Here is a 22,184-nt window from a genome sequence, read left to right on the forward strand (position 1 = left end):
ATTTATCTAATAAGAAAAGATTCTGTAATTACACATTTTTTCTCTTACTGATTTAAAAAGTTAAGTGCATAAAGCAATATCTTTAAAATTGTGTGGTTGTGGCTATAGCACATAGAATTGCCATATATTTGACAATAAAAGCCAAGTGAATGAAGCTATGTTTGAAAAAAGAAATGACAGCAGATGGTAATTTCAATCTACAGAGAGAAATGAAGAAATGAATAGAGACACAGTAAATAATAAGCTTAATTAAAAGAAAGCTCAATGAACATATTTGAGCTTTCCTCCCTTCTCTTAGCGTTCTAGAATGATTTACATTTTTTTATAAGGTACTTATTATGACAATGTATTATGGTGTCTGATATATATATATATATATATATATATACACACACACACACACACATATATATATATATATTACACACACAAGCACATATATATGCATACACACATGTGAAACTTGAATCATAGCAGAAAATGGGACAAGGTAAGAGTCATTTAGTAGTAAGGTTTCCATATCTTGGTCAGGGAATTTACCTCAGAGGTAGAGTGGGGTTGATCTTCAGAATACAAAACAAACTTTTATAGTTTACTGAAATTTAATTAGAATAGAGATGAGATAGAAATCTTGTAAATTAAGATATACACCATAGGGCCCCAAGCAATCACTAAGAAGGTAGCCCAGAAAGCATAGTTTACATCACTAAAGGAATTACAGTAAGAATATATTCAAGGAAGATGAAAGGATGTAATAAAGAATTGAAAAAGAATAAAATAGAAGGAGACTGTGCTAATTGTTTCTTTTATCACTGTGATAATTCCTGACCCCAAAAAAGAGCAAGTTACAGAGGAAGGATTATTTGGTACACAGTTTGAGAAGGTAGAGTACATCATGGTTAAGACACAGGGTATTAGGAGCATGAGGGGGCTGCTTGCATTTTCTCTACATTCAGAGAGCAAAGAGAGGTGACTGCTGTTACTCAGCTGGCTTGCTCCTTTCAACTCAGTCCAGAATCAACTCAGTCCATGACATAATTCTGAACATGGTCAAGGTGGGTCTTTCCTTCTCAGTTAAAGCCATGTGGAACCATACTCACAGAGGTGTATCTCCTGATGATTTGGGGATCAAAATACCATCACAGATAGCATTTAAGTACCAAAATGCAGTCCATTCATGGTTTAATCTCTCTATCTTCAATAATCTATATGATATATTTATAGATTGAGTCACTTTTTATAGATTCATACTCACCCCAAAAATATTAGGATTCTAGTCCTGGCCATCTTTGTACTTAAAATTGTTTAAGCAAATTTATATGAACTCATACAACAGATTTTGTTTCAGTTGACTTCTGAATTAAACTATCTGACAAACACCCACACCTTGAAAACCGTGTTAGTAGAACATGCAGCACCTCAAAAAGAGATACAGACTGAGATCCACACCCTATTTCAAACCAGAAACTGTTTTACTCCATGGTCACGGGTTATTTATTTTCTGGTGCTATTAATATTGACAGAGAATGTGTTTACATTTAAACTTATGATCTGGCCGTACAGATATTCAGAGGAAAAAGAACAGCCATTGATTTTGAAATATATTTAAGTTGAATGCATTAAAGCCACTCATTTCATGGCTACTTAATGTCCTAATATCTCTTGAAGAGGAGTCTACATTTGTGTGGATATGTATAGAGGGTGCACAGTGATGATTAATGAGGTTCCTAATTACATGCACACACATCACTGCATATTTATTTTAACAATGAATTATTTAGAATACATATACTATATTTGCTTATGTAAATTGGACATTTATGAATAATATGTGAGTATAAATAATAGCATAAATATGTACACTCACACACACACAGAATGCCACATTGTATTATGAAGCATCATAGCTATGCTTTGATACCTAGAAAGGTGATGTGTTTCTAGCTTATTTCTTTGCAGTTTGGCATCTGGTTAAGCACACAGTCTCAAGAATTATATTAGCTACATTCAGTCTCTAGCTCTGCTATGTATTTTTTGTGTGATCCAATATCCATATAAAATATAATAATACCTTTCTCGTAATCTCCCCAAGGATTAAGTGGCATCTTAATGGATACACAGTCCTAGAAAGCACCCCAAAACACCAAATTCTCAGTAAATTTAGATACCATTTTTTATCTTCTGATTTTTGTCTTTCTAGGAAATAAAATATTTCCTTTCCATACCTGGAGCATGTGCAAACTTAGTTTATGATTCCTGCCTAACAGACTATCATGTGCCTTCTTTTATGATGGTTCTTGTCGCTGACACACTTTTCTCTATGATCCCTTTAGAATTTTTAATTTACAACATATAGCTTTAGGTGGTATGGCTTCTACCTGAGTGTTGTTTCTTTCCAGAAATGTGAGTGGGTGCCTTTACATTACTTTCAATAGACCTTCAGTCTATTATGTAAAGGTAGGGTTGTGACAATTCCAAAATCTTTCTTGTGGTCTGCCTACATCTTATCTTTCTCTGTTCCAGTTCTTTCCATACTTAAAAATGAGAGTTTTCATCTGTTTCTGTTGCTCTTAAGCCCTCAACCTCTAGTGCTTGGTATACACAACACGCTAATTAATGAATCCAAAATGCATCTCAAGTTCTCAACTATTTACTAAATTCCCAGGTCCAAAGTCTACTGATTTTATTACAGTCTCAAGCTACCTTTAACAGCAAGTAAGAGAAGCCCTTCTTTGGTATCAGTGGCTCATTGGTCCTAGATCTCTGAGGATACCAACTCTGGTTTTTCAAGCAATATAAAAGGATGCAGTATTTGAATATAACCTTCACATGTACTCCTACACAGTTTAAATAATTTCTAGATTGCTTCCAATGTCTAATGTACTGTAAATACTGTGTAAATAATTGTTATGATTTGTTGTTGGAGAGATAATGTCAATAAAGCAATTATATATAGTCGTGTCTGTTTGCCACAGATGACTTTTTTCAAACATTTTCTATTCATGGTTGCTTGAATCCACAGATATAAAACCTGTAGATACAGCAAGGTGACTGCTCTAAATAGAATGATTCATTATTATCTTAGAATTCTTTTCTTCCTTTCCTTTGTGCTTATAGAGAGGTTATTTACTCCTTGTGTAAGAGCTGATGCTATCACTTCTTTCATTATAACCCCCGCAAGACCTGTTCAGATACCGCTTTGCCTGCCTTAGTCGCCTGCAGCCCAAATTCCTACTCTTCTAAATGTTACTACCAGCTATATGTTTTGTCATTTGCCCATTTTATGTTTTCATATAGTTATTTGTACCTGTTGGTTCTCTCTTTAGCATAGAGTTTCTCTTTCGACTGTGTATTCGCCACAGGACATATAAGTAGCAACTATTTGATAACCGCAAATGTTTAATATAGAGCATACTCAGTGCATAGTACTGAGTTTAGAGACAGGCTAGCTTCATAGGAGCAAGAATAATCTCTTTACTATTCTTCCTGTAGATATTTGTCAATGGATGATCTTCATGGTATTGAAAAAAAAATAAAAAAGGCCATACACATGGTATCTATCATAATGCCTCAAGCTAGTGTGACTTTGAGATGTCATTGTCTCACTCTGAGGTATTTTTATTTGAAAGTAGGGAAAAAAAGATACATATTACAACATAACTATGGTATTTGATGACATGGGTGGGTGGGTGTTCAGGTTTTCTAAATCAAGTGGTTGGGCTGAAGAAGGCATCATGTGAAAGTGGGCTCCCTTCATTCCCTATGCAAGCTCTCTTTGAGTACAAATAAAATGAAATTGTCGAGGTCACCATCAACACCTTGCTGTTGTCTTCTAGTACCAGTTCCCATTACTCAGTGCATGGTCATAGTACCTCTTACCATGACATGTAGTGGGTATGAGCTTTGTCCACTGTGTGGTCCTCTTGCAGAAATCTCTCTGCGACTTATGTTTATTTGACATGATGGCTATAAACTTTCTTTCCCTATTTCCCATATGACACAGATTTCAAGTTGTTCACTTTGCACCATTCATTTCTCTAAAACACATAGAATTATAATTACTATGTTTGTAGGGCATTTTTACTTCTGCAAAATACTTTCATAACTAGTATTCAATTTTGTACCCTTCACAGGTCTTTGAGTGTCCTAGGGCAAGCATCATAGAATATGATTTAAAAAGTTCCAAAACAAGACAAAAGTTGCATGAGAAAACATGGAGTCCATTTTGTGTTTGTAACTCCTACTGTATGAGAAACAATTAATGAAAAACAATTTAAAGAATAAGAGTGAATAAAGACCTAGAGCAGTGGTTCTCAAACTTCCTATTGCTGTGACCCTTTAATACAGTTCCTCATGTTGTGGTGACTCCCAATCATAAAAGTATTTTGCTGCTACTTCATAACCATAATTTTTCTACTGTTCTGGCATATAATGTAAATATATGCTATGCAGAATATCTGATATGTGACTTCCAAAGAGCTGTGACCCACAGGTTGCGATCCACTGACCTAGAGTTTAAGTGACTTGCTCCAGGTCACATAGTCAAAAGGCAATAGCAATAGAGTTCTATCAAACACAGGCCACCTCATTACCAGCTTGGTGCCAGCACTACTCAGCCTATAAGGAAAAGGGCTTTTCAAACATTAGTTCCTTGTGCTAATGATCTCTATTCTCTTTCTTGACAGAGGCATCCATCCTGAGCTATGACGGCAGTATGTACATGAAGGTCATCATGCCCATGGTGATGCATACGGAAGCAGAGGATGTGTCCTTCCGCTTCATGTCACAACGAGCCTATGGGCTGCTGGTGGCCACGACATCCAGGGACTCTGCAGATACACTGCGTCTAGAGTTGGATGGTGGGCGTGTCAAGCTCATGGTTAACTTAGGTATCGTATGAAGGACCCTCTGTCATTCTGTTTGGGCTTGTCTTCCCTTTTCTGATTTTCATTGAATTCTTTGTTTCTTGAAAGTTAGCTGCTCACCTATTGTTTAATAGACCATGGATTAAAAACCAACAGCAACAAATACCTTTTCCCTGTTTCTGCATGAGGGTTTGATGTCAATTTTTGGTCTCTGACAGTGGTGATTTCTTTACTAGATTATTCGTTTTCTAAGTTTCCTTTCTTGATTTTTTGGAATTGTTTAGCTTTGTGTAAAACACGCTACTTTGGTCCATCTTTTGATCAATCAATCATGCTCCCATTGAGTCCAACTCCTTGGTCACCACTCAAAACAGTCAAGGCTGAGGACCAGGGCAGGGAGGAGAGGAGGCAAAATGAGAGGGCAGGTAGAAGAAAGCTACCCAGGGTGTTGTTTCTAGTTCCATAGCAACTATTCCTATGGATAGTTCTGGTGGCACGGATGTCCCTGAGATCTTAAGTTTATTCCTAGGAGGACATCAGGTTATATTGTCCCTTTTATCCCATTGGAAACAGTCTTTCTAAGTTCAGAGCCTCCTGGTATGTACACACACTTGTTTGCTTCCCTGGTGTTCTTAATCACTTGTCAGCAGCCCTTTTCCTATAAAGATTGTTGTCTCCCAATGTCCACCAGTTGCCCTATTTTCTCCATGTCATACGTATCAATCACCCTAGATTTGAAAAAAAATTGATAATAACTTCATGTTTGCAGCTTTATTGGGCCAAGGTGTGTTTTTTTCTCAGCAGTTGCCTATAATGGGAACTTGGAAAATCCTCCTTCTGGCCTCACATTCTTTCCTACTATTGACTCTTTTTACTGGCTCCTAATTATTTTCTGTGGAGAAGGGAAACCTCTTGGCTTTTAAAGGAAATAAATACTTCTGTTTCCGCACTCAGCAGAAAACCAAATACTCAGTGATGTCAGAATTATTGATTTAGCTGAGTCTCTACTTCTGAGCTCATGGACTTGTGTGGGCTTGTAGACCATATTTGAATATCAAGCTCTTTCATAATGATTTATTAGAGCCACAGACAAACGTACCTGATTTAAGACCAGAGAAAACCCTAGCTAGCCTGGCTGAAAGGTGGGGTTTGAATCCACACCACTCTTATCTACTAGCAGATCAACTGGTACTAATTCCAAAATATAAAAACCTTGAAGACACGGGAACTGTTTTGAGTAGTGGCTCATTTAGTTCTGTGTTTTTATTTTACCTCTGGTTTCTAGCATTTATGACACAGTGGGCTTTTTCCCTGTCTAATCTCACCTGCTCTTTGTTTTTAGTGTGTTTCTTGGTTTTCTTTTGTTTGTGTATGTATATGTATTTGATTTTTTTTCGGGTTTTTATTTTTCTTCTATTGATGGATCTTTTATTGTGTGTGTGTATCTGTATTCTTGAGTTTTCAATCCTCCCCACCATCCACCATGGTAAATCAAAAGATGGTATTCAACCCTTCAAAGGCCCAAAGCCTGCGGCCCGCATAGCAAACAGCCTTGAGAACAGAGAGTACTGAGAAGCCTGCAGGGACTGGCATACCTCTGTCCCTCCCACCTGCCCTCCCACAGCACCCTCCCCACCTTAACTAGACCAAACTAAGCATGTTACACTACCTAAATCCAACAACCAGATACCATGACTTCTCCGGAAAAACAGCAGAGAGAACAAAGACCAACCCAAAAGCATAACAGGAAAGATGAAACTGAACCTCAGACTCTACCTAGTTCACCCTCAGATAAACAAAACAAGGCATCCCAGGGGGTGGATGTGTGTCTTTCAACAGACGGCTTGTTTTCTTCATTAAATGCTGCTGTGTAAAGGCTAGAAAGGCAACCTCAACAGGCATTAGCTTACAAGGAAAACTGAAGTTAGAGAAAGGGATACAAGATGAGCAATGAGGAAATGAGATGAAAGTCCTGCTCCCCATTTCAGACAACACACACACACACACACACACACACACACACACACACGCACACGCACACGCACACGCACATGCACACGCACACGCACACACTGAGTTAGTCATAGATCCTAAATGTATTCCCCGAAACACGCCATTCATACCTTTTCTATTTTAAACTGTAGCCAAACCTGGGACCCAAGCCTTCTAAAAGGATAGCTTCTGTCTTTCAGCATTTGTTAGCTCACCATCTAACTCCTACTGTGCTGAGACAACCTGCCTTAAAGAGTTTCAGTGGCATTAGAGCACTGTTCTCCTCTAAAAAGGGAGAGTTGTTTGCTTCTGCCCAGGGGGCATGGTCCATCACAACTATGACTTTGGATTATCTAACTTTCTTTCAAGCCTGACATAGGAAACTAAACATTAATCTTTATGCTGTATACAGGCTTCATATTTAGGATTTGTCCAAAGGCTTTTTTCACTCCCTCTCACAAGTATTTTCCTCTGTCTTGTCACAAAGAAAATTATCTCCAAGAACAGTTTGCCTCTCCCAAACTAACTTTGTTCTCTTACTATATATATTTTTTTTCCTCAGGGAAAGTCTCACTCTGTTGCCAAAGCTAGCCTAAATTCTCTGTAGCTCAGGTTAGCCTCTTGGGTGCTTATATTTTAAGTTGTTCCCCTTTTACAGAGCACACTAAAGATATTCAAGTTCATTCAAATTGCTAACACATGTGAGTGCCTATGAGACAAACCTAGTATCTATTTTTCTGATGTAACCTGGCTTCTACATGCCAATGCGGCTAGCATTTTCATAAGGTTTTCTTTTCTAAAGACAGGTGTAGTGGGTAGCATATGTGGCCATAGAAGGCATATAAGGTATCGGACACTAGGCAGCATGATATGAAAAGTTACAAAGCTGCTGATTAATCAACCAACATTTTCTCCTTGTGCATTAAAAGAGGGAATGACAGTATTTTGCCATCAAAGTACATTTAAAGATTTCAAAGACTGTGTTTTATTTTAATCTAGTAACAGTTTTAAGAGATAATTTAGCAAAGTGTTTTTTTTTTTTTACGTTTACTTTTATAGACAAGAAGCTTCTGTAGGAAGTTAGTAGCAGAACTGACATTAGAACCCCTGTCTCTAAACCGCTAGGTCATTATGGTGTTGTCTGTTGGCTCCACAGAGCTGCATTATGGCTCAGTGATGGAATTGTCTTAATGGCAACATTCATGACAGTCACCTTTGAAACATCCACATAGGGGATCTCTCTTTGTCTTAGTGCTCAGTTTTAATTGTGCTGCATCACAGTAAAGCCACTGATAGGGATGAAGATGTAGATGTCCTCAGCAGTACTGGGAGCCCTTCATCCATGCTCGAGACTCTAAGGGCAGTGATAGGCATTCAGTTAATCACACTGACATTCTCCAGATATCCTTTCTCTAGACATCCTGAATACTGCTTTTGCATAACTGAAAATGCACAGCTTTCAGAAGCATTCATGGCTTCCAGACTCAGTGCAAAGCTCACCAGTATGCAAAGCAGTCATTTCTCCCACTTCATTGAAATAAGGCAAAGGAACTAAATAAAACAGATAGCACACATATGCATACAAACCCACATGCACTCGAGCAGACTTTTTCATTCAGAGAAAGCACTCTGGTTGCTACAGAAGATAGATGTAAAGGACATGACCTTCCCCAAATCAATTCCCCTGGCTCATTTTTCATTAAAAAAATGCATGCCCTCACCAACAAGACTGCAGCCTTATAGCTTGAAAAGAAGATGTTAGGGAAGATATTTTCCCCCATAAAGCACTTACTTATTGTTTAGGTAAAATAAAATAATTCAATGTGCCTTCACTTAAACATATTGTCTGCCTTCCCTGAAAGTCGCAGTTCTCACACCGATTTAAAGGTACAATTTAGATTTTATGGGGCTATTTGCATAGCCCAGCTGAAGATTAACCCGACTGAAATACCTCTCCTTGTACCAAACTTCTGTCTAATGATCAAATCCTCAGCTTCACATAACCGAAGAGAAAAACTCTTTCTTGCTTGCAGTCCATGGGTTGGTGGCTTTAGGTTCACTCCTTTCTCTTTCTCCTAAGCATGTCTTCCCATATCCATTTCCCCTCCTTTGGTAAGTCGAGAAGAGGTATTTCTCCAGCTTTGGGTGAGGTTAGGTTCAACCAATAGCTCAAGTCCCACCCCTCCTTCCTGCCCGCCCTGCCTCCTCAGCCTTCCTAGGGGCATGGCCTCCTCTGTCTGGTGATCGTACCAATTGCTCCAGGGCTGTTTGCTCCCACTTTTCTGTTGCGGTTGACGACACATGACAAACCTAACCGCACGAAACCAAACCCAGATTTTTCTCAAGAGATGTTCTTCTGGGGAACAGCAACAACAAAAACCTGCCTGCCTCCATCTTCAGGATGACTGGGTTTTATGAGTTGCTCCTAACTGGATTGAGCATAGTTCTATTCTACTGGGCTGGGTGCCGCTAGTTCCTATTTCACTTGTTCACTTAAAATAGCTGACTTTAGGGGAATCCAAATGGTGGCATTATGCTGTACTAGTCCCTTGAAAACGATTAGGTGAACCTTGAGCAGCGGAAGAACACAGTTTATACACTGGTATATTTCCCAGTAGCTTTCTTTCTTTTCTCATCATTGACTTTGACCTCTACATATTCTGCTTTATATAAATACTGATTGGAATTTTCACCATCATGAACCAACCCTAGGTTCGGCTGGGCAGTTTGGTAACACTTAGCAAGACTTACTCCAGCCATTGCTGCCCACTTTCCTACGCATGGACTCTACTCGCGAATTCCCATTGTGTGTGCCCATGACTGCCAGACAGTGGTAAATAAAGCAATAGCTACTCAGACCTCTGGCACAGAATACTTGGTATGGTTGTCTGCAAGCAACTAGACAATTAATTCTCTCCCATGTTTCCCATTTAAGAGATAAAACCCAGACCAAAGGATTTTTCTCTTGTTGTGATGCAGAATCACAGGGTAAAACAGGCAGGATGTCAAAGGTACCCATGACCTCCTCCACACGTGCCTGCCCTGCCTTCTCCCTGAATGCTGTAGACACTTCATTCAGTCTGGGCATTTGGGCAGGAAGACAGGGATAGGCTTCGTGAGTGGGTTGGTCCGGGAGCCTTTGAACCAATAACAATCAGGAAAGCCAACCAATTATAATAATATCCTAGGGTTTTTTTTTTACCCTACACCTGATTGACCCCACCTCTCTAAAATCTGTGATGGGTGTTGGTGCGGTTAGCTGTTTGCAAGTGGCCATTTTATGACAGGAAATGACCAGGTGGTATTAACCCTTTCCTTATGTCTAAGGGTGATGGCAAGTGTGCCTATAAAAATTTCTATAGTATTCCGGGCCCAACCTAAAGCGAGGGTGGAGGGAGTTGGGTTAGAAAAAGAGAAAGGGTTAAATACTACTCTGTGAAACTTCAAGGACATATTTTTTTTTAAAAAAAGTAATACAATGTGTCAGAATGGTGATTATACTTGGAACACTAATTCAAAATTCTTGTTAATGCTCTCAACGATCATTTTAAAGACATAAATTCTAGGGGGAAATAACCTGTATTTGGTGGGAAATTTTTTCTAATTTTCTAAGTTTAACCAATTAGCATTTCAAAATCTAACTGTGTAATATGTTATACAAATGAACAGGTTTTTTTTAAAAAACCAACAATAAAAAAAGAAAGTCTTGATGTCTATTGTGGATATATATGTATACCAGTATATATCTCTATACATATGTGTATATATATATGTGTGTGTGTGTATATATATATGTATCCAACTTTACTAACTAATATACTGTACATATACACCCACCCTTAATCTTGTACATATTGTATATGTATATATATATAAAATGGCCACATTTCTTGCGTGTGTCTGTCCCCGGAAGGGTGGACTGATTGTTTTTGGATGTCTGCAGCTGTTACCTTGAAGGATGCAATTTCATCTTTCATTTATTTTTCCCCATCTAGACTGTATCAGGATAAACTGTAACTCCAGTAAGTTTTTCCTCAAGTTTCATTTTGTTCTTTAAAAAAACAAAGAAAAACTGACTTTATTTTGTTTACTGTTTTATGAGCTGTTTTTTGTTTGGATTGTTTTATTTTTTGACAAGTTTTGAGGGGAGTAACAGATATAACAAGTTGGAGGGTTGGGGTGGTAGTCCTTGCAAAGACTCTGTGTGGCTAGGGGTGTGGTCTCTGAATGGGGAGATCCTCCCTTCTCTCCTTTCCTTGCATTTGTTCAATATGCAGAAAAGGAGGAAAGGACTGTGGATCCTGAAGTCACTTGAAAATGAATTGAAATGGTAATGTATTTATTGTCTTCAGGAGCTAACCCCTGGGGTGAACAAAAAAACTTTAGAGCAACCAGTATGCACTTCTTCACTACCCAAAACTGTAGATGGCAACTGCAAAGTTCATGACCCAGAGGTGGCTGCCAACTCTGACATTTCTTCCCTGGCCTTTATCACTGTGGGGGATTTGAGAGGGGTAGGCAAAAGCCTGTTTTTGGAGATGATGCTACATTTAACCAAACAGACTCACTATGGCTCCTCTAAAGGAGGAGTACAATTCACCATTTCCCCCATTGCTCATTCAAGCATCTCAGCTCTTGAAAGATCCTAAGAGCATACATACTGAAAAACTTCATTATCTTTCTTCCTCTGTCTTAAAAGTGAACATCAACTATAGATAAGCAGGAAGAGAAAAAGGAAGGCAAAAGAAAGATGGAAATGGAAAGGATAGGTCATAAGGACTAAAGGAGAAAAGAGAAAAATGTTCATTGAGGGCTCTTATGTCTTATATCAGAGGCTAATTAATACTCCCTGATATAACAAGTCATCCTAAAATTTCAATGACTCAAAACAAAGGAAAAATTTCTTTCTGATTTAGAAGAAGTCTAGTGCCACTTGAATGGCTCTCCCAGACCACTCCTTTCAAAGACATAATTCAAGAGAGCAGAATTCTTCCATGAGATGCACCAGCCCCCTTGGAGATCTTCAGTTCTGTATCCACATCGAGGACAAATCTTGGGTGGTTAAACAATATGCTACATTGCCTTGCCTGAAAGTAGCCTACATCATTTCTGTACATTTGTCTTCATCAGATATGACTCCATTCTGCATGTAAAGGAAGTAGGAAATGAAGTCTTTGGAGCATGCAGGAAGAGCAATTCAATCATTTGAACATCCTAGCATACAAAAGTCATGGTGGTATCTGGCTTCTGGCCTTTTCTTTTCTAGAGTCTTCCAGGAGGAATGAAAGCAAAGAAAAGAGAGCAAACTGTCTAACTTGTATCTTTCACTGACTTGCTAATTCCATTGTACATGAATTCTGCAGATGCTGGATCAGCCTTCCTTTTTAGCTATAGTATCAGGATGACATATTAATAAAGCATAGTGCTACACATTTTAGGGGACATGCTCTTTATAACTTAAGGAAAAGTAAGAATATATGTATTATATATAATATATATATATAAACAAATACTTCATAGAAAGTTTTATGCATCCCTTGGCATTAATTTCACTTATTTTAAGCAATGTCCTATTTTGCTGTGCTAAAATATTTCTAATTAGGCAAAAATTCCTCATGATATTTAGATGGCTAAAAGCCTAATTAAAGCATTCTTTGTCTTCAAAGCCTGTATTTTTAGAAATTTGTAGTGTTTTAAACATCATTTAGGAATATAATTTCCATCCCCTAAAGTCAGTGATCCTAAGCCTACAACTCAATCACATTAATTGAGTCTATAAATTTGTACAGACATCACCTAGATCACATTATGAACATAATCATCACCTACCAGATTTCTCACTTGTCCATCTGCATTTAATCCGTGCTTCTCCCCTTAGCCCCAGACAACTACTGATAAACATCTTTTCTGCAAATCTGTCCTTTCTAGACATTTCATGTATTGGAATCTTATTTGTCATCACTTGAATCTGACTTCTTTAAAAATTACAGCATTGCTATGAGATTTTTTTTCCCTTTCCTTTTGCACTGACTTATAGGGAAAAAAAATAAAAAGACAGAAACTGAACATGAGGGTAGAAACTCTCATAACATGAGTGTGTTGGCTTCTGAGACTCACTTGGAGAGAACTGGAGACTATCAGATCAAGATGTCAACAGGTGGTTTTCTGTTTGAGCCCCATCTGTTCGTCTAGCCAATTTCATATATTCCATATGACCAGTCCTGGATGGTACTAGAGATAAATACCAGAATTATCTTCCCTGGGAAAGCCTGGTAGAATGTTTTCTATTCAGAACATGGAAAATAGCACTGAGAGGAAAACATTGCAGCAGGGTGTGTTCTCTACTCACTTTGATCACAACATCAAGAGTATAATTGGTCTTCATTTAATAACTGGGAGGGTCACAATTGATTTGAGGTCTTACTTTTCAGTTCTTATGCTAAGCATTTAAAATGCTGACAGTTCGCCGGGCAGTGGTGGCGCACACCTTTAATCCCAGCACTCGGGAGGCAGAGGCAGGTGGATCTCTGTGAGTTCAAGACCAGCCTGGTCTACAAAGCGAGTTCCAGGAAAGACGCAAAGCTACACAGAGAAACTCTGTCTCGAAAAACCAAAAATAAATAAATAAATGAATGAATAAATGAATAAATAAATAAAATGCTGACAGTTAACCTCACAGAGCCCATCAGAATAGTAGTATACTGTCTAACAACCATAATTGTTTAAAAAAAGAAAAGAGTTTCTTTAAACCAACTAGGATCTTTAGTGTGAAAGTATGCAGACCCATATATGCAGAGTCACAAAGTAAATGTGATACATTTTCCCGAAGTAGAGTTTAGTTTTGAATTGTTTTTATGGCTGAAATTGGAACCAAAATGATGCATTATGCAGAAGTCTGTAATAAGTATAGATGTTTAAGGGATAAAAAAGTACTCAAAGGCATTTTGTTTGTATGGTTTATCTTCTCTAATCCATCTGTGGTATTGTTGGCACATGGATGGAAGATCTTGAGAACACCATGCATCTAAATTTGGAGAAAAATCATGTACAAGTGATTAGAATGTCTAATCCTCTCTTTTTGTTGATTCCATGTCAGGGTTTACAGCTTAGTCTCATTTGACGTTTGAAGTTGTTTCTTTAATAGGAATGTGTGTTCTTACTGCTTCTTACCTGATTATCAACTGGAATTCATTGTAGAGAAAATCCCATCACCTTGTGGCCTGGGATTGGGAGGGAGGAGGCTTTTCTCCTAAGCCTCAGCTCTGTCTCCTGCTTCCATCTCAATGGACAGCACAGTATCACCACTCAAGTTTTGAACCGATCTTTGGTGATTTTCCCATACAGGAGACATAGGGAATTGAATGAGTAAAGTTTGACTACACATTCAGAAACATTTCACATATCCCTTTTATAGGATGCTGGTTCTCTGAAAAGTTACTCAGGGAAAATACTAGATTCCATCTGCCATGTATTTCCTGTTTATCTGCTGCAAGAGTTTCTGAGAAGTTGATATTTTCAGGGGATTTTTGTTCTTAAAGAAAAGGAAATATGAAAATAGAGGAAGATGAAGGGAATCTTGGGGCAGAGATGGAGGTTTCTTCTGGCCAGCTTCCTTTGGCCCTCCCATCAGTGACCATATCATGCTCTATGGTGGGAGTTTTTTCTTATAAGGAAGAAGCAATGAGTTTCTACTCATATTCATTTGTCAACATTGTCTCTCTCCTTTGGGTATCTCTGATTTTTTTTTATCATCACTTATTCTAAATCTTACTGCCTCTGCCTTCCAAATCCTTCTAGGGAAGCTCATCATAGATTCCTCCCTTGTTACTGTCACCCAACATATCAGTGTACACAACAAGATCTTTGGTTAAATTGAAGTCAACTCTAGATTTGATTCATCTGCCAAGAATGTGTTTGAAGCTATTTGATAAAGAAGGTTGCAATGTAGAACTTATTTTAAAAATGCAAAAGAACAACAGAGTTGGCAATCATCATGGGGGACTGAACTCCAGGCTGAACTGGGAGTCAGTTAACAAAGTCAGGGCTGCTTTCTGGAGATTTTGGAGGAAATTGCCTATGGCCATGGTTCCAGTTGCATGAGGTGGTCCACAATCCCTGAGGCATCCCATTCTGAAAACAGGTAAGGTATTCTCATTGATTGGAATGTTTGCTGGGATGAAAGAATGGAATGTGATTTGCTGGCCTTTACCTTAAGTGATTACGGTATAGCCCTCACCCTACTTAATCATTCTACAGGTTCAAGCCCGGTGATCTATGAATGAATGCTAGACACTTGTGTTTATTAAGTGTGGCCATAGTGTAAATAAATCTAGTGAATATAGATTGACAAATTTTAATTTGCCTTTTGTTTTCTCAACCTGAACCTCTACTCAGTTTCTGCTGCCCTATGCTGTGGCCGATGAGGACTTTGAGCTTGTGTTTCATTACTTAGGCAGATGTAGAAACCCCAGTCTCTCACACTAATTACTTTGACCTTGAAGTCATAATAATTTTTCTGTAATAGTCCCATGTTTTTCTTAGACACAACTAGAGGTCCATAAAAAATATGGATGTTCAAATACTCAGGTACCACTGGGGAACTTTTCTGAGCTTGTCTGCTTTACCATGACACCAGCAGGAGGCATACACTGGCAGAGATGTGTGGGCCTTGTCATAAGGATTCATTCTTTCACATCCTGACTCTGAAAACTACTTAGGTTTTCTGGAGAGTTCCTCCCTGTTCTTGTATCAGCTTCTTTATTATCTTCCTGGTCTTTTGTCTTCGCTCCCTGCCTTCATTCTCTAAGCCTACTCCATTTATAGTTTTGGTAAAGTCAACAGTGTTTTGAGTAGTTTTTACTTAATTTAAGCATGGCTTAGCAGGGTGCATTTTGTTATGTTAGATATTTGTCTTTTTTCCCCCTCCTATTACTTCCTCCATACTACCTTTCTTTTCTCTTCCGCTCTGTCTCCCTCTTCTCTCTTCTCCATAGAGTAGTATCAGAATATGTGATTTTATCCTGTGACGTGATCTACCTGAGAGTCATGAAATGTTTTATTCCACTCATCTGTTTAACTCTGAAATGCTTTTCACATGCTCTCCTGGAGGCTGATTCTTCACTTGTAAGTCTTTTTTTCTGGAAGGAAATTCTAAAACTGTCTTTAGTTCATTCCCATCATTGATAGCCACTTATCTTAGAGCTTTAGTGGATTGGGAAATCACAAAGTAAAATCCCATGCATAATGATGCTTTATTGATCTGTCTGTGAGCATGGCACCTGAAAGTTTCCCTTTTTATACTAAATGATGTTAGCCAACCTTTTCTTTTTAAATCAAATTGGTTTTACTTTTAAATACTTAAAGACATACATGGAATAAAAAGCATTGGCAGTCAGAATTCTCCCTTCTGACTTTGATCTCAGCCACACAAACCATTTCTCAAAGGCTGTATGAATTATCAATTTTTCGTGCATATTCTTCTAGAGATACTCTGTAAATTTGTAATACATACTGACTGTAATTTTCATTATCCCTACTTCTTTTTGACTCAATCATGGACACACTCTTCCACATATTTTTTTTTCAAATATTATAAATTCTCTAAGGGATTATGGATGGTTCACATTGATTATCCATGTAATTTGACAGGATCTAGAGTCACCTAGGAGACAAACTTCTGGGCTTGTCTGTGGTGAAATTTTAAGACTGTATTAATTGAGGAGAGGATATCTATTCTTTCAGTAGGCAGCACCATTCCACAGGTTGGAGTACCAGATCAAATAAAAGGAGAAAGTGAGCTGAGCACCATTGTTCATCTCTTTCTGTCTGCTGACTGTGGACACAATGCAATCAGGTGCCTCACACTTCATGCCTTCCCTGCAGTAATGGAATATAAACCCTCCATTTTGTCTACTGCTTTTATCAGACATTTTGTTATAGCAATAAGAAAATAACTAAGACAGGAAATTGTTCATGGAAGAATATTAAAGTCTTATTTATTCTTTTAAGTGCTCATATCATACAACATTTGAGAAGATACAGTATTTTATAATATTCTGTTTTTTAAACTAGTATACCATACTGATGTAAGTTGGCAATTTTTCACTCTTTTACTACTACAAAAGGTAAGAAAATGTGTTTTTTTTATTAGTCTTTGTTTACATCTACTCTCTTGGGTAAATCTCTACGAGTGGGATTGCTGGGTGTCAGTAAATATTGATAGGTACTCCAACAGGGTTGCACAAACATATACTTAACTGAAATGTGAATGCCTGTTTTTCCTTATCTTTGCATACTGTCCCATAGTATCAAACTTTTTGCACATTATTTGCAAAGAAATAGATTTGCAAAATGTGGCTGTCACATACTAAAGTGGCAGTTCATTGTTACCTATAGATACTTCTATTCTTTCATTTATTCAGATATACAGATACCATGGCCATTCAAAGTTTTGATAACCACTGTTTCCAGAAATATTTTAATACTATTCTGTTAATGAAAATATCACAGGAAAGCATCAATATATCGTAGTAATTTTGTCTTATTTTTTCTATATTAATGTTGATCTTTGTTAGAATGTCAACAGGGAGAGGTAATTTAATATAAGGAGGGGCCTAGAGCCACATAGCTGAGATCAAGACTTGCCTTTTTTCATTAATGGTCTATGCATCTTTGGAAGAATCTCTTCAAGTCCCAGTTTTCTCACTTCTGAAATGGAGATGTCATAGTACTTTTCTGAGTGAGGACAGGTGACACATTGCTAACATACTAAAGAAATGATGCTGATAGTGATGATGGATGCTACCATAGTGTCTCAACTGGAAAGATGCTCTTTTTGGAACTTCACATGTTTGGAAATAGATAGCCATGTGTTCTTAAATGATAGTTAGTTGCTCAGTAGGTATCCATGTGATGAGCATTCTTATTTTCTCCAGCCAATTAGTTTTGCCAAAGGCAAACTCTTCCAGAGCCATCAGAGTTCCCCTTGGACTTCACATTAATAAAGTGATGAATAACTTTTGATGAGGCCCCCTTTAGGCCATGCTGAGATTTGTTCTCCACTGCATATGTGTCAAACACTTGCTGTTCACCCAGAACTAATGGAAATGTGTGTCTTTGCAAATTCTTACACATTTGCTTTGGGGACCTTGATATCATTTTAATAAAAGCTTAATTGTGTTCTAAAATGAAAATGTTCTCTTTAAAATGCATAGGTCTGATTAGATAATATCGCCACATTTGCCGTTAATGGCTACAAATATGAATTTTTATATAATACGAACTGGAACTAAAACAAAATAAAATCAGAGACATAAGTTTTGAGGTAAGAGTGTAGATTTCTGGCTGAGAAAAGTGATGCCTGTTTTGGTCTCTTGACACATTCTCTGTTGTAGCTTTCAAAGTCTTCAGCTTCATGCAGACAATGATAAGAAAGATGGGCTAGCTCTCTTTGAAAAGGGTAGTTCTACTTTTAGAATCTTATTTCAGACTCAATCAGCTTGTTGAAACGTGGCATGATGAGCTAACATGTTAAGTTCCTCATACCCAGCCTGCAGCGTAATTAAAATTATGTACATGACCAGGGCTGGTGGCTCTGTTATTAGATCTGTACCTTGTTCTCAGAGAAGTAGAAAATGAATAGCCATTTAACAGTGGAAACTACAATACCATTCATCTCCAGATTCTGAGGATGTCCTTTGAGAACAAGTCAGACCAAAAATTAACAGAGGAAGAAAATTTTTCTACGCTGCCTTTATTTAATTAATGCTGCCTTTTCTATGATATTTAACATTTCCCTGATGCTATAGAGAATTATGTTTTCTGTACAGTGAACATCTAACATGCAGTAGTATTATTGGATGTGTATGTCAACAACTGTAATTCATATGGAATTTAGAAAAAAATAAGAATTCGGATCAAGCACCTAATAAGAAAGTAGATGTAGATAGAATGTGAGCTTAAAGAGCTAAGTACGAATGAGTGGCTTGCTGGTGTTTTTGTCTCATCTAAGGCAGAAGAAATGGCAAAGGAGAAAAGAAAGAGAAACCATATTTTGTTGAAATCACAAGCCATAGGTATAAACAAGATTTGAAGTGTTGTTTAATAAGACATAAGATAGTGAAAGTTTCCTGTCTAATACCTTATAAATAGGCAAACAACCTTTTAAATTGAAGATTGCTCTTCTGCGAACCATTAGCCAAGCAGTTAGGATATATTATATTAAGTTGGTATTAGTCTAATTTTTACATATACTATCAATCTAATCAAACAAGGAATAAAAACTTTCATTTACGAGGATCTACTTACATATATATGTCAGATTTAGGCATTTTTTCCATTGTGTATTCCCAAGGGAAATGCAGAAGAAATTCTCATAGACTGAAGATTGTCCTTGTCTCCTCTTTTACCTCACCCCCACCATACCTTGTTTCTTTTAGAGAACTTGGATGTTTAATTCATCTATCTGAAGAATCTGTGTAAATCTCTCACAGATTTTTTTTCATAGACAATTTGACATTTGGTTAAACAAAACAGTTTCTTCTTCCACATTGTATGTGCATCATCTGTGTTGAGGTGTGGAACATGGATTGTTTGCCAGGCCATGTCTTTCTCCCTTTTTCTTATTTCTTAGTTTTGACTTGAACATCATCATATGACCACTGGCTTGGAGTTATGCAAACTGTGTGCCTGCTCTCCTTTCAGGAGATAACATTTCAGACACCTGTTATTTTAAGCCCAAATGATATTTCTGCTTTTTCTGCTTCCCTTTGAATATTTTTTATGTACTCTGATGCATTTTGTTTAACTGTCATAGTTACATCTGGGGGTTGCTAAGTTCAGTAAGTATCAGTATTGGGCACAAATTCTATATTGAAGATTAGGAGACAATGAAGTAAATTTAGATTGAGATTTATGCCTGAGGAATTCCTAAGCAGACCAAGCCAGGTAGTCCTCATAAATGAACAAGCAAATGTTTAGTTATTCAATATATATATATATATATATATATATATATATATGTTCTATACTTAAAAAAACAGAATGCAAATCCAATGTATGAGAAGTATCCAGTATTTATTTAACTAGACTTTCCAATGTGATAGAACAAATAACATTGGCAAATAACCAATCATAGGCTCTCTTCACTTTACTTTTGTCTCCTTTCTATAAATGCATCCTCTCTATTCTTACAGAAGAGCTCCTTAACCTTTACCCTTTTAATAGTTCGGCTGCTTAATAATTAATGAGGTATAAACTATACAGTGACCATTTGCCAAAGTTAACGTTATCAACCAAAATTCTCCATTCCTGTTTGGTAATGAGATAAATGTATCCAAAGGTAGATTATGCTTTCATTAGGTCCAATGTATACATATTATATAGAAAACATGTACATATAATTCATATTTATATATGTAATGTCAGGTTTTATCTAAATCTTGGAATAGAAGAGTATAATTTGAATTCTAGACTTTCTGAAGCCATTAGCCACAAATAGAAGTTTGCCTATTTACTTGAGAATCTCAGCAAATTTAGTTTTCAGTTTCAGAATCAATCTCTAGAAGGAAATTGACAGATGAGGGGATGCTAGTTCTAAAAGAAATGGCATAGTTGTGCTGGAGAGATTTCTCAAAGGTTCAAAGAGCTTGCTACACAATCATGAGGACTAGAGACTATAACTTAGCATTTACATTATTACAGGCTAGGCTGGCTTTTGAGCATACACATACACACACACACACACACACACACACACACACACACACAGTGAGACATTAGATGTAGACTTAACACGTTAAAAAAAAAAAAAACCTAACAGAATATTGAATATTTTTCTGGCTATTCTACTGTCTAAGTAACTGGAATCACATTTTAAAGAGTTCATTAAAAATTAGGAAATGCTTAGTTTTTATTGTAGATTATGGAAATGAACCTTCCAAAAATGTATATAGTTTCCATCTGGAAATTGAGCTGTTTTAGAGTCTATTTGATTATGTATTATCCAGAAACAAAATTGCTGTCCTTTTATCCACAGTCCTTGTACCCTTTGTCAACAGCAGGGCTTTGTTGGCTACTGAACAGTAGCCTGCTAGAAAATGAAAAGCTAGGGAGTGTATCAAGGCTGTAAGTAAGAGGAGTGATGAACAGTTATAATAATCCAAGTGGCTGTCTATCTGAATAGCTGAAGTTATATTGCAGGAGAAAAATGTTAAGTTGCATGTGTATCCAAAAGAGAGGAAAAATGTAATAGAGACTGTCCTTTAAGGCAAAAAATTTGAGTGATTATGAACTGAGGAGCCCCTTAAACTTTGGGGTACATGTTTAATATCAACCATTACAGATGGAAAAACTGGAGCCCGTGGAAGCTGGTGGTCTCAGGTCGACTAATGGCAACCATGAGTCTTTATAAATTTAGTTTTTAGATTCTTAAACAAGTATCCCTTTGTCATTTAAATTAAGCTTTTGGCACACTTTTTTCCCCCCCAGAATTAGTAAAAACAAGAACAACTTGCACAGATATACACACACAGGCAAAGAGCTCAAAGATCCTACCAAAGACATAAACACCACAAATAGCCTGACATGCTGGTGGCATGAGCTGCAGTTGGAGTGGAAGGAAATTGAGTTCTGAAATTTAGGAGATGACAGAAAGACAATTGGTGTTATCCACAGCATGGGCAAGATCAAATCTACAGCAATAAACAGAGGGTGACTCCTTCTCCAGGAGGAATAAAGAGCAAGACATTAGAAACAGAAGAGCTGGAGGGGTGAAAGTGTGCTTATTTACCGTAAGTGGTTTTCTTATGATGGAAAACACATGCAACTTTCCTTCCCACAGAGACAGAGAGAACACAGAGGAGGATGGATAGAGAAAAACCTGATTGGTCTAGCAACTCCCTGGTAAAGAAGAACGGCCACCTCCTTGTGAGATGAAATACGCAATTGAAAGTAAACTCCCACTGTGTAGGTATAATTGCCCACAGTTAGACTGTTGAGCTTCACTGATCACTATTATTGACAAGCAAATGCCTTTTGATGACTAACCAGTTCACAAGACAAACAGAGATAGCCAGAAATTAAAAAAAATAAAAGTTAGATATTGAATCATCCCAGCATATGACTAGTTAAATGCTTACATATTTCTTTATGGTTTAGTTATTTATACACATGTATACTTGTTTAAAAAGAAACATACACACAGACACACAAACACATGGAAAAATCATGATTAACATTTCAATGACATGGAAACTGAACATGAAGACATTACCTCATGCTTCCCCCTTTACCAGTATTTCCTATAGGCTTTTCATTCCCATGTCACAA

At 37.3% G+C, this 22,184-nt stretch overlaps 1 protein-coding gene across 11 annotated transcripts in view; it reads left to right on the top strand.

Annotated features, from left to right (window-relative positions):
• The window catches only part of Nrxn3 (neurexin 3), a 1,488,381-nt gene that overhangs the window by 503,692 nt on the left and 962,505 nt on the right, over window positions 1–22,184 (top strand). For 9 of the 11 annotated variants that reach the window (XM_059279967.1, XM_059279968.1, XM_059279961.1 and 6 more), the window contains 2 exons: window positions 4,686–4,889; window positions 10,853–10,879. In XM_059279967.1, the coding sequence (XP_059135950.1) occupies window positions 4,686–4,889; window positions 10,853–10,879 (231 nt within the window). The remainder of the gene's footprint in view (window positions 1–4,685; window positions 4,890–10,852; window positions 10,880–22,184) is intronic. The other 2 variants (XM_059279963.1, XM_059279964.1) reach the window with 1 other exon arrangement.

This window comes from Peromyscus eremicus, chromosome 14 (assembly GCF_949786415.1).
Source record: "Peromyscus eremicus chromosome 14, PerEre_H2_v1, whole genome shotgun sequence".
Classification (NCBI taxonomy): domain Eukaryota; kingdom Metazoa; phylum Chordata; class Mammalia; order Rodentia; family Cricetidae; genus Peromyscus; species Peromyscus eremicus.